The sequence below is a fragment of the Balaenoptera ricei genome, chromosome 16 (genome assembly GCF_028023285.1).
Source record: "Balaenoptera ricei isolate mBalRic1 chromosome 16, mBalRic1.hap2, whole genome shotgun sequence".
NCBI lineage: Eukaryota > Metazoa > Chordata > Mammalia > Artiodactyla > Balaenopteridae > Balaenoptera > Balaenoptera ricei.
In genome coordinates, this window is record NC_082654.1 from 27,180,460 (window position 1) to 27,193,835 (window position 13,376).

General features: G+C 41.9%; 1 protein-coding gene and 1 non-coding gene across 9 annotated transcripts in view; one reads left to right on the forward strand and one right to left on the reverse strand.

Moving 5' to 3' along the window:
- ARMH3 (armadillo like helical domain containing 3) overlaps positions 1 to 13,376 on the forward strand; it is a 181,605-nt gene that overhangs the window by 46,173 nt on the left and 122,056 nt on the right. For all 8 annotated transcript variants that reach the window (XM_059900248.1, XM_059900245.1, XM_059900252.1 and 5 more), the window contains 4 exons: positions 4,090 to 4,148; positions 5,753 to 5,818; positions 7,936 to 8,005; positions 9,032 to 9,092. In XM_059900248.1, coding sequence (XP_059756231.1) covers positions 4,090 to 4,148; positions 5,753 to 5,818; positions 7,936 to 8,005; positions 9,032 to 9,092 — 256 coding nt within the window. The remainder of the gene's footprint in view (positions 1 to 4,089; positions 4,149 to 5,752; positions 5,819 to 7,935; positions 8,006 to 9,031; positions 9,093 to 13,376) is intronic.
- Positions 12,936 to 13,008, reverse strand: TRNAW-CCA (transfer RNA tryptophan (anticodon CCA)). Its single transcript has one exon. It is a non-coding gene; the product is annotated as a tRNA-Trp (tRNA).

Genomic DNA, 13,376 nt, shown 5'->3' on the forward strand with positions numbered 1-13,376 from the left:
AAGTAGATGCAGACTCTTCTGTGTGGGAAGTGAGGGGATTAGCATGTTTCAGGGAATTCCCTTTTGAGGACAAGAACTGAAAACATCAGCTCATAGTGAGAATTAGGACTGTTGTACAGAGTACAGTAGGAAGAGGTGCGATTCAGAGGGACTGTGTTCTTTAACACTTAAAACAGGAGTGTCAGTACTCATCCCTGAAATGCAGAATGGAAGTGGGAGAGAAATAGGTATTAGAAAAGTTTGAGTTTATTCTGTTTAGTGTCCTGTTCTTCCTCTGTTGATGATTTTCCTATGATCTTTTAATCGGTGGTAGGGTAGTGGAATAGTTGGGCTAGAAGAAGGGATTGGGAGGAAGCCCAGCAACTTCGGTCCAGTATATACATCTCAGGGGTTTTTTTTAAACCTAGTTTTTTCTTTATACCGAATTTATATGTTTACAATTTTTATTTATTTATTTCTATTATATTTTTTATTGTAGTAAAATTTACCATTTTAACTATTTTTAAGTGGCACTAAGTATGATCCCATTGTTTTGCAACCGTTACTACCATCCATCTTTAGAACTCTTCATCTTGTGAAACTAAAACTGTACCCATTAAAAACTTATTCCCTATTCTTCACATTCTCCCCTTTTCCCAACCCCTTGCAACCACCATTCTGCGTTCTGTCTCTTTGGATTTGACTACCTCATATAAGTGGAATATATCGCAGTTTTAAGATTCTCTGGAAATGAGCCTTTTATTTCATGGTGACACTGAGGTAGCATTTTTCCTCCAATTTTTTAAATGAAAAAACTCCAGTAAACAGAGAAGCTGAAAGGGTCATACAGTGATCAGTCATATACCCATTAACATTTTGCCATATTTGGTTTATGGTCTAAATTTATGGTCTAAATTTCTGTGTTATTCTTATTTTGGCTGAATAATTTTAAAGTAAGTTGCAGACGTCATTCTACTTCATACCAGAATGACTTCGGCATGTATCTCAAAATTAAAGACATTTTCCTAGATATCCATCATTAAGGCTAAGAAAATCAACAGTAGTTCTTTTTTCTTTTTTTTTTGGCCGTGCCACACGTCTTGTGGGATCTTAGTTCCCCGACCAAGGATTGAACCTGGGCCACCACAGTGAAAGCACCGAGTCCTAACCACTGGCCCACCAGGGAATTCCCAACAGTAATTCTCTAATATCATGTAATAGTCCATATTTAGTTTTTCCCAATTGTCCCCAGAATGTTTTCCATAACTGATAGTTGTTTTTTTGTCTTTTAAATAAATAAATTTATTTATTTATTTATTTATTTTTGGCTGTGTTGGGTCTGCATTGCTGTGCGCCGGCTTTCTCTAGTTGCGGCGAGTGGGGGCTACTCTTTGTTGCGGTGCATGGGCTTCTCATTGCAGTGACTTGTCTTGTTGTGGAGCACGAGCTCTAGGCGCATGGGCTTAAGTAGTTGTGGCACACGGGCTCAGTAGTTGTGGCTCACGGGCTCTAGAGCGCAGGCTCAGTAGTTGTGGCACATGGGCTTAGTTGCTCCGAGGCATATGGGGTCTTCCCCGACCAGGGCTTGAACCCATGTCCCCTGCAGTGGCAGGTGGATTCTTAACGACTGCACCACCAGGGAAGCCCATAACCAATAGCTTTTAAACTACATTAGCATTTTATTTTATTTATTTTATTTTTATTTTTTCATTTTTTTTTATATTAGTCTTTTTTTTTAAATTATTTATTTATTTATAGCTGTGTTGGGTCCTTGTTTCTGTGCGAGGGCTTTCTCTAGTTGTGGAAAGTGGGGGCCACTCTTCATCGCAGTGCGCGGGCCTCTCACTATCGCGGCCTTTCTTGTTGCGGAGCACAGGCTCCAGATGCGCAGGCTCAGCAACTGTGGCTCACGGGCCTAGTTGCTCCACGGCATGTGGGATCCTCCCAGACCAGGGCTCGAACCCGTGTCCCCTGCATTGGCAGGCAGAATCTCAACCACTGTGCCACCAGGGAAGCCCCTATTTTTTCATTTTTAATAGTTTATTTATCCAACAGTTTCAACCCTGATATTGAAGACTGTTGCAGAGTTTCTTTTTTTTTAAAATAAATTTATTTATTTATTTTTGGCTGTGTTGGGTCTTCATTGCTACACATGGGCTTTTCTCTAGTTGCGGCAAGTGGGGGCTGCTCTTCATTGCAGTGCGCATGGGCTTCTCATTGTGGTGGCTTCTCTTGTTGCGGAGCACGGGCTCTAGGCGCGCAGGCTTCAGTAGTTGTGGCTTGCGGGCTTTAGAGTGCAGGCTCAGTAGTTGTGGTGCACGGGCTTAGTTGCTCCGTGGCATGTGGGATCTTCCTGGACCAGGGCTCGAACCCGTGTCCCCTGCGTTGGCAGGCGGATTCTTAACCACTGTGCCACCAGGGAATTCCCGGTGGTGTGATTACACTTGGTTTTTATTGTTCTTTTTTTGTGCTTTTCTGAATTAAAAAAATGTTTATAATGAAATATGCCTTATTTTTGTTTTCAGGAACAGTTTTTTTTAAGTGGAGAGATAGCTGCAGGCTTTTCTACAAGAGTTGCTTTTCAGCTTAAGGGGAAAGGGAGGATAGTGCCAGAGAAACTCTGGCCAGGAATAGGTAGAAGAGTCTTATGAATCTAATTTTGCATAGGCAGAGGCATTTCTCTTCTGGCTGCCTACAGGCTCTGCTGTAAGCTACTGGGAATGTCAGGTAGGAGCATCATCATTATTCTTTTGCACTGCCTGTCACTGGGGAGAAGCAAATGTATTTCTTTGACCACACCCTCATTATGCCTTCTGATTGTCAGGTTTTAGTTGATAGATTCCATCTTTGAGGAAGTAACAGGTTAATGTCAGGGTGTGTACTGTTAGCTAACTTCTGCAGCACTGTAATCCGTTAATAGATCTCTCCAGAATGGACTTTAGTCTGGGTCCCATCAAAGCTAATTTGAAACATCATAAGCCATTTTTCTGGTTTGCATATGCTGGTATGACTCTCTTTTTTTGATATTTATTTATTTATTTATTTATGTGGCTTTGTCAGGTCTTAGTTGTGGCACGCGGGATATTTGCGTCGGTACGCGGGCTTCTCTCTAGTTGTGGTGCATGGGCTCTCTAGTTGTGGCACGCGGGTTTAGTAGTTGCCACTCATGGGCTTAGTTGCCCTGCGGCATGTGGGATCTTAGTTCCCTGACCAGGGATCAAACCCCAGTCCCCTGCATTGGAAGGTGGATTCTTAACCACTGGGCCACCAGGGAGTCCCAATGACCCTCTTTTTACCTCCATTTCACCCCCTCACCCACAAAGATCCTGGAAAGTAAAGAAGTTTTGATGGCTCTGGTAATTGGCAGTGATGGAGTAGCTCTTTCTGGGTCATTTGTTTGGGCTTAGAGCCCTGTTATTGAGGTTGCCTTCTTTTTTAATAAGTAGAATGTGAGTTCTGGGAGACCACAGACCTTTGTTTAGTTCAGTGCTATGTCTCTATTGCCTAGCACAGTGCCTGCCACATAGTAGGTACTAAATAAATATTTTAGAGTGAATAGCTTTGGCAGGAAGAAAAATGATCAGCTTTTCTGGTCATAAGTAGTGTTCACAGTGCAAGGAGAAGCATGAGCTGGACCCTAGTCTCCAGTTAATTTCTTTCTGATTCATAACCAGTTTGCTATGAACAGTTATAAAACTTTTCTAGGTTTTGTGGTAGATGGGTAAAGGTGGTGGTGCTTTTAGCTAGTGGATGAGGAGGGGTGGGAAAGGGAATAGGTCTGATTATTCAGAAGCAAAGGGCTGATATGGAAACAAAGGGCATAGCCCTGAATTGGGCCATGGTATTAGTGACCATTACAATAATTGGATGGTTCTCAGGAAGATGGTTAGCTATCCGTCAGACTACCAGAATGCTTACGAAAAAAATCTTATGGGGGAATTCTTTTGCCTAGAAGAAAAGCAAGGATTACTCTAGTAGAACCTTGATTTTCATTCATGAATTTTGTGGGGAGAGAAAGTGTGAATGTTCTTTTTGATGATACACATATTTATTCTCTGTAGAAACATGGTCTTGATGATTTAGAGAGAAGGGTTTATTTTTTCTTTTCAGATGAGCACCGGCTTCACAGTGGCAAACTCTGTCTGATTATCCTTACGTGTATTGCAGAGGTAGGTCTCACCAGCCTTCTGGTATTAGCTAATCTCTTAACAAAGTGCTGTCTCTTTCTGCGCTTCTTCCGAGTTCCTGTCCCCTGACTTTTAGGGTCCTAAAGTTTAGGAGAGAAAATCTTCCCACTTTGTATTATCTCCTCCACTAGACTGTAAGCACCACTAGAATGTAAGCAATAGGAGGTACTTTGTCTTCTTCACCAGTGTATTCTTAGTGTCTGGCACATAGTAGAGGCTCAGTATTTACTGCATGACCTAATAATGAATTGTGATATGATAACTGCTATAACTGGAATATTCTAGTTCTTTTTTTATTTTATTTTTTTAAGATTCTAGTTCTTCAGAGTTTGAAACTCTGAAGAGACTTATGCCTCTTCAGAGAAACAGTCCTGCCCCTTTGAAACTGTTCATGTTGGGTCTTTTGCATTTAGCAAAATTAAAAAAGCTCAGGTTTCTGTGGGGAGAGGTGGAGACAAAAGCCGAAGAGGGGCACTGGAAACTGAGTAAAGTGGGCTGATTGCAGTTTGGTGAAGAACAAGACCCCGAGGGGAAAAAAGAAGAGATGCTTGGGCTTTGTAAGGAGACACTTTTGGTTGGATTAATTAGGCCTGAACTCACCCTAGATCTTGGTGGCAACACAGGTATGGCAGAAATTGAGTCAATTTAGAGCTAAATTTGTAGTTTCAGACTCCTCCTTCACTTTCTCCTTATTCTGATCTTTTCTCTCCTAAGAAAAACAGTTAAGGTGTGGTCCATGTGGAGTAGAGATCTCTCTCAGTCTTTCCATTTTTATGTTCTTGGTGAAAAGGTGACCTACTTTTCACCAGGTTAGGGGTAGCTGGTTATAGAAGAGCTGCTTATTAGCAGTGGGCCTGGTGTAATTGCTTTTCAAAAATCTTTCTAAGAAAATCTTTAAAGGAGTTGTTTTTCACAAATTGTAACAGTTCCTAGGAATTGGAGTCTGTAGGCACGTCAGATCTTCAGAAGAGATGTTGGGAAAGGGCCAAGGGGTGTTTATTACTGATTCATGGTGAGAGGTTTTTGATTTTCCATCAGTCTTCAGCAAAGCCAGGGAGAGACGGGGTCTCGCCTACTGCCACGTTGCCTGTGTAAGCAGCTTTCTCTGGCTGTGCCAAGCCCATTCCCGGCGGAGTGCAGACCTTTCTTCTTCATCGTAGATCCTCATGTGGAGCCTGCACATGTATCCTGCAGTCCCTATGAAAACCTTCAAGCTGTCGCAAACAGAGCAGGCTCCTTGGGCAGATGGGAAGGAAGAGAGAATAGGAAAACACATTCCTCTCAGCATTTGCCTCAAGTGCCTGTGCCTTAATTTTTATTGTTTGTAATTTGCTTAGAGATTTTTGGCCAGTTAGAGACACACTGGGAAATTACACCCAAGTGAAATGTTATGGTTTAAGTGGGGCTTGACATAAAGGCTCTAGGCTCATCCCATTAGCTCTCTAACTGGTCCTTGAAAGGAGTTCTTTAAGTCCTACAAATCCTTGCACTTTAAGATTATAGATTATTATAGATAGATTATAAACTGAGTTTCTTAAGTATAGCACTCATTCCTTACTTTTTATCTATGTTTTTATTTTTATTAGGATCAGTATGCCAATGCATTTTTACATGACGACAACATGAATTTTCGAGTAAACTTACATAGAATGGTAAGTGTGACTTTTGCTTCTTGTTTTTTCTTAGAGGAAGTTTTCTGCCAACACAGAATTGATCCTACTAGAACAAGTGTGGGTGGAATTTATGATAAAGGGCTCTTGCTTAACTGCTGTTCAGAAGACCCATACTAGTTGTTGGGATTTTTTGTGTGTGTCATGGAGGTGTTACCTGCTCAAGAGAGGGTGGAAAGATCCATAATCGTATACCCATGGCAGTAATATTAGAATGTATCAGAGGACTTCCCTGGCAGTCCAGTGGTTAAGACTCTGCAGTTCCTCTACAGGGGGCATGGGTTTGATCCCTGGTCGGGGAACTAAGATCCCACATGCCGCCCGACGTGGCCAAAAACAAACAAACAGACAAACAAAAAACAAACAAAACGGGACTTCCCTGGTGGCACAGTGGTTAAGAATCCACCTGCCAGTGCACGAGACATGGGTTCGATCCCTGGTCCGGGAAGATCCCACATGCCACGGAGCAACTAAGCCTGTGCGCCACAACTACTGAGCTCGTGTGCCACAACTAATGAAGCCTGTGCGCCTAGAGCCCATGCTCCACAACAAGAGAAGCCACCCCGATGAGAAGCATGCGCACCGCAACGAAGGGTAGCCCCTGCTTGCGGCAAGTAGAGGAAGCCTGCACACAGCAGCGAAGACCCAACGCAGCCAAAAATAAATAAATAAAATAAATAAATTTAAAAACAAACAAACAAAAAAACCCCAAAAAGTATATCTTGACTAGAGATATACTTTATTTTTTTTTTAAATAAATTTATTTATTTATTTATTTATTTTTGGCTGTGTTGGGTCTTCATTTCTGTGCGAGGGCTTTCTCCATTTGCGGCGAGCGGGGGCCACTCTTCATCGCGGTGCGCGGGCCTCTCACTGTCGCGGCCTCTCTTGTTGCGGAGCACAAGCTCCAGACGCACAGGCTCAGTAGCCGTGACTCACGGGCTTAGTCGCTCCGCGGCATGTGGGATCTTCCCAGTCCAGGGCTTGAACCCGTGTCCCCTGCATTAGCAGGCAGACTCTCAACCACTGCACCACCAGGGAAGCCCTAGAGATATACTTTTATACAAGTATATACAAGATAGAATTTATCAGTAATGTAGATTTCAACAAGGAGATGGGCCTAAGCCTTTTGCTTTCAAAATGTAGTATGGTCTTTGGTTGATGCTAAATCCTGCTTTGATTTATTCATCTGAGAGGTGGGGGAAATAGAGTATGAAGGATCAGGGAATTTCCTAAAACTTGGAGGTATGTTCAGAAATATCACATTGAGGTTTATATTAAAACTTTCTTTAAAAAAAAAACTTCTTTTTTTTTTTTTTTTTTTTTAAGATTTATTTATTGATTTATTGATTGATTGATTGATTGCTATTTTGGGTCTTCGTTTCTGTGCTAGGGCTTTCTCTAGTCGCGGCAAGCGGGGGCCACTCTTCATCGCGGTGCGCGGGCCTCTCACTATCGCGGCCTCTCTTGTTGCGGAGCACAGGCTCCAGACACGCAGGCTCAGTAGTTGTGGCTCACGGGCCTAGTTGCTCCGCGGCATGTGGGATCTTCCCAGACCAGGGCTCGAACCCGTGTCCCCTGCATTAGCAGGCAGATTCTCAACCACTGTGCCACCAGGGAAGCCCAAAAAACTTCTTTTTAAAACTGCTACTGTTGCTGCCTCTACACAGTCACATTTTCTTTTTTTTAAAATAAATTTCTTTCTATTTATTTATTTTTGGCTGCTCTTCGTTGCTGCGCGTGGGCTTTCTCTAGTTGCGGCGAGCGGGGGCTACTCTTCGTCGCGGTGCACGGGCTTCTCACTGTGGTGCCTTCTTGCGGAGCACGGGCTCTAGGCATGTGGGCTCAGTAGTTGTGGCTTGTGGGCTCTAAAGCGCAGGCTCAGTAGTTGTGGCGCATGGGCTTAGTTGCTCTGTGGCATGTGGGATCTTCCTGGACCAGGGCTCGAACCCGTGTCCGCTGCATTGGCAGGCGGATTCTTAACCACTGCGCCACCAGGGAAGCCCCCAGTAGTGATTTTATTTGCATGAAAAACATGATGGTGAGCCATTGGATGTTAGTTCAGATGTCTATTAGTTTCATTTCTTTTTTATGTGAAGCCTATGAGACACAGGAAGAAGGCAGCAGACAAGAACCTTCCCTGCCGTCCTTTGGTATGTGCAGTACTGGGTGAGTATCATCAAAATTGGCATGTTTCTGGGCCAGCGATAGGTTTTCACGATTAAGGTGAGGGATAGATCCTGTTTGATGTGCACTTCCTCCTCAGAGAAGAAGTTACTAGTTATGTTTCTTCCCTGGCCTAAGAAACCATGTTTCTTGTTGAGTTTGGTAAAGCAATCACAATGAATATAATGCCCAATTAAAGGGTGCTCTTGTTCAAAGAAAAAGATCTTTGTAGGGAGACAAATGTCTAAGTCTAACCTTGATACATGATTTAAATTTGTAAACTATCTTACACCTGATCAAGATTTCAAATTCTTCTCTCCCTTTCTTGGTCCAAATTGATGTGTCAGCTGGCCAGGAGGCTTAAAGTTCAAGGTTCAGACATATAAAACTTCCTCTGAGTAAATTAAGCTGAGAGGAGGCTGACAGAGCTGACAGCTAGGGGGCTGTATTGTAGGTAATTTAGTCTGCCCAGAATTCTGCATTTTCCTCAGGTAAATGATCTGAACTCTTAATCCCATTTCACCTGGGTATTCAGCCCTACTTCCTAAAGCTACTTGATTTTAGAAACAATAATTAAGGCTATATAATATTAAGCCTCTATTGACCCAAAGCTCCCCAGACCATTTCAGTCAATACCTGTCAAACTGAGTGTGATAGGAAGACAAGATAGACTGACATAGCTTTAGAGTTTGAGTCTGGTTACACGGATGTGATCCATAGTTTTTTTCTCTGCCTGCCTCATCACTTGGTTCTCAGCATATGATTTCCCTCTGGCATTTTGCATTAGTGTCATGGTATGAAATATCTGTACAATGAAATCTCCCTTGTATCTGAGTTTATTGGCAGGTCAAAGTATCCTTCTGGATAGGAGAGAACTAATTTTCTTGTTACCTTACAAGTGGCAGGTGGTGAAAGTGTTGCAAAAAGTGCCTTATATAAAATAAAGTGCACTGAGGTTTTTTTCCCAGCCCAAAGGCAAGCAATGAATTTCATTCTGATTGATCTAATTTTTCTCTTTTTCCCATTCAGACTTGATGGTAGAGTTTATTGTAACACACATGATGAAGGAGTTTCCTATGGATCTCTATGTGTAAGTACCGTGGTTCATTTAACGTGTGCAAATCTATTTTATAGAATAGAGTGATAGGAAGTTTAATAGTCACAAAATTTTTATGTACACTTCAGGAAAAGCACATTTATGTGCGGAGAAGTGTCAGGGAGTGTTTTATGGCCTGTTTTATACATTTTTCCAGAAGGGGGGAAAAGTACAAACTACGTATCTTCATTATCACTTTTAGGCACACTGCATGAAGAACAGGGCTGATGCGTTGAAGCAGTGATCATAGGTGACTCCTGTATCCAAAGATATGGAATACTAGCAGACCACTTAGTCATCCCTGGGCTTTGGCATCAAAGGAGTCAGCAGTATTTAAAAGATATGGAAAGGCCAGAGAGATAGATCTTTTGGTTCATTCTTAGCCTACATTGTACTAGCAACCTAGTCAGAATCCTGCTAGCTAGGCAGATTATGTATATAGTGGCCAGTCTGGGAGATTACTGCTTCCAGAGGAGATCTGATTGTAACAATTCTTTACAACCAGTATAACTAGAGATGACTGAAAATCTTCATATTTTAATAAAGTTTAAGCCTTTAGGCTTTCTCTCTTCTTTGCTATTTCAGCATTCTTCTTATTGTCAATGCCTAACAGCTGTGCCATGTTAGTGTGATCTCAAATATATGTATTATCTTTATTCCTTAAAATGCATCTGAATTCAGTCTGACAACAGAATTAGTACCTCCACTGTTTTGAGTAAGAGAGAAGTTTGGTGCACAGCAAGCTTAGTGTACCTCATTCCAATGCTAGGCCTGGGATCTAGGGAGATATGAAAGATTTTACTCTGACTAGAGTAGATCTCCAGCTTTATAGACTGTAGGCTATATATTTTTGGTTTCCTAGATATGAAATAATGAAATTTATACAAATTTTACTTTTAGGTAAGTAGGTTGTGGTTTGCATTTTTCCATATCTTTTGGGTGTTTAAAAGTTAGTCTGATCCTTTATTTCAACTCAAAGACCATGAAAAGCTGCTTTTTTTATAACACTTACCAGATGAGTTTTCTGCTTGTTTTAGATGGGATCGCTGAACATCAGTACCTCAGGGATCAGATTTGTTTTGCTACAGATTATATTTTTAGCTTGTTTATCTAATGTTCTAGTTCTAGGATATGCTCTTTATTTTGTAGTATATTATTATAGTCTTAGTTTTCTCATTTTCCAAGCAAGGAAACTGAGGCTCTGGAGGTTGGGTTATTCTCTTAGTAAGCACCATTGCCTGGACTTGAACCCAAACTTTCTTACAGTAAATCCTAAGCTGTTCCCACCCCTTCTCAGGTGTATTATCTATTGCTATGTAACAAACTACTTCAAAACATAGGGGTTTAAAACAAACATTTAGCAATCATTGTTCCTTTTGTTGTGGTCATCCATGTACAATGCTTGGTGTCAGTCTACTTATCTCTTGTAAAAATAAAATACAGTGTGTGTGTGTGAAAAAAAAACAGAAACAAAAATAAAAACAAAACAAACATTTACTACCTCACAGTTTTTGTGGCTCAGAAATCCTAGCAGCTTAGCTGGGTAGTTTGGGCATAGGGTTTGGCAGAGGCTGCAGTCAATGTGTTAGCTTTACTGGGGCTCTACTGGGCTGTACTGGGGCTGGAGAATTGCTTCCAAGCTCACTTACATGGTTGTTGGTAAATCTCAGTTCCTTGCCATGTGGGCCTCTCCATAGCGTTGCTTGACATGGCAGCTGGCTTTCTCCAAAGCAAGTAATCCAAGAGAGAAAGAGAAGAGTGAGAGCCCAGGATGGAAGCCATAATACCTTTTATAACTTAATCTCAAATGACATACCATTTCTGTTGGTTATACAGACCAAGCCTAATACAATGTGGGAAGAGACTCCATAAGGTTGTGAATGCCAGGAGGTGGGGACCATTGGGGGCCATCTTGCAGGCCGGCTACCACAGTTACATACCTAGCTAAGTTGCATCACCGAGGTTCAAACTCAAGTCTGTCTGACCCCAGAGGCTGTACTCTTTCTTAACTACTACTATGATAAATGACAAAGGAAAGATTTGTACAGGGTGACTAATGCTCACTGGGGCATCAGAGGGGGCTGTGTTTGACCTGAGTCATGAAGAAACAATAGGAGTTTTCTATGCAGAGGAGTGGGGGAGGGACATCCCAAGCAGGGGACCAGCATTTTCAAAAGCTTGGAGACTTGAAAGTGTGGCATGTTTGGAGAACAGAAAGTAATTCAGGAGGATTAAAGTGTAGGGTACATGGAGGAAGGATAAGAGAGTAGAAAAAATGTTACCTGATTTAAGTGGATGATGGGTGTAACAGTTGAAGATGAGGATGACATGATAAGACTGTGTATTCAGTACTTAGAGTTACAGGTATGTCACTGTCCACCCAAACCCTCACATCCCAGCCAGTGAACCTGATCTACACTAAATATTTTAACTCCCTCTCCCCAGTAGTTCCTGCCTTTTTTTGTTTTGCCTTGTTTTCTCAGTTTTTTCCACCTGCTTCCTAATTGAATGTCCTGAGGTTAGGGAAGATGGAGAAGATAACAAGCTGACAGAGGCTGGGCAGAAGTTCCTACCCTCAGGCTGAATTCACTTTCTTCATTACTACCCATGGGCGTATTTCCATATCTCCCTCCCCCAACTTCCAGCCTTCTTTCCAGTTTTTGGCATTTGGAGCATCAAGTCTTTTTTAGGTGAACTTATCTGCTCCGAGCTGGGCATCAGGCCAGGTTGCTGCTCTCACTTCTCATTATGTACTGCTTTTCAGCAGCATACAGCGCAATGAGAAATTGAAAGCAAAATGAATTTCTACCATTTCAGATAAGTTTATAATCTTCCTGGTGAAATATGAAGAAATGTGGAGCATGGAAAGACTTAATACTCAAGTCAGAATCTGTGTCAGAAACTAAATAGTTTCGTATCTGTGTATGAATGCTGTAGGTAAAGTAATAATGGGGGAAGGTGCAAAGTAATAATGGGGGAAGGTGCGTATACGGAAAAAAAAAAAAAAGAAAGAAAAGTCTTGCCTGGAGCAGTAAGAGGTAGGAAAACCCAACAAATGAATTTCTTCTTCTGGATGTCTACTCTGTGATTCTTGCCGTCACTCCCACTGCTGGCGCAGGATTTGGGAGTTAGGGGAAATAGTCTCTGAGGAGAGTAAACTCTCCTTTAAGTTACTCTTATATGGAAAACTTGGACTCTTTCTAATCAGGGATTCTCAGACCTGTCGGTAGAGACTTCAGTGGACCCCACAAGAAGATTTCAGGTTAAAATGGAACTGTCTTGTGTTGAAATAGGAAACCACTACATGCATAAAAGAAACGCCCTAAGCAGTCAGTTTAGAGTCATTCAGCCAGTATATATATATATATATTTTTTAATATATTTTTAAAAATATTTATTTAGGGGGCTTCCCTGGTGGCGCAGTGGTTGAGAATCCGCCTGCCAATGCAGGGGACACGGGTTCGAGCCCTGGTCTGGGAAGATCCCACATGCCGCGGAGCAACTGGGCCCGTGAGCCACAACTACTGAGCCTGCGCGTCTGGAGCCTGTGCTCTGCAACAAGAGAGGCCGCGACAGTGAGAGGCCCGCGCACCGCGATGAAGAGTGGCCCCCGCTTGCTGCAACTAGAGAAAGCCCTCGCACAGAGACGAAGACCCAACACAGCCATAAAAATAAATAAATAAATAAATAAATAAAAATATTAAAAAAAAAAAAAAATTTTATTTATTTATTTGGCTGTGCCGGGTCTTAGTTGCAGCATGTGGGATCTTTGTTGCAACATGCAGGATCTTTAGTTGCGGCATGCAGGATCTTTTAGTTGCAGCATGCGGGATCTAGTTCCCTGACCAGGGATTGAACCCGGGCCGCCTGCATTGGAAGCATGGAGTCTTGACCACTGGACCACCAGGGAAGTCCCCAGAACTGAATTTTTAATTTAACTTTTAATGTAAATAAAATTTAAATATTATTTAAAATTTAATTTATATTAAAAACAAATTTAAATAGATCTAAAGACTTAAGGTCTTTAATTTTATGTCTTTGCATCCTATGTTTGCAATTTCGAATGGAGTAGTCTAATTTTGGTCCACTGGTGCATCCTTCCTCTGAGGAAAGATATTCAAGGGAATGGTATCAGTAGTGCCTAATTGAATATTGACCTATATGTGGTTATAACTCCCTTTTCCCAGTGATAGGGGGAATTAGCACAAGCAGTGTGTGTGGGATGGGGAGGGGGGATTTTTTTTTTTAACATATTTATTGGAGTATAATTGCTTTACA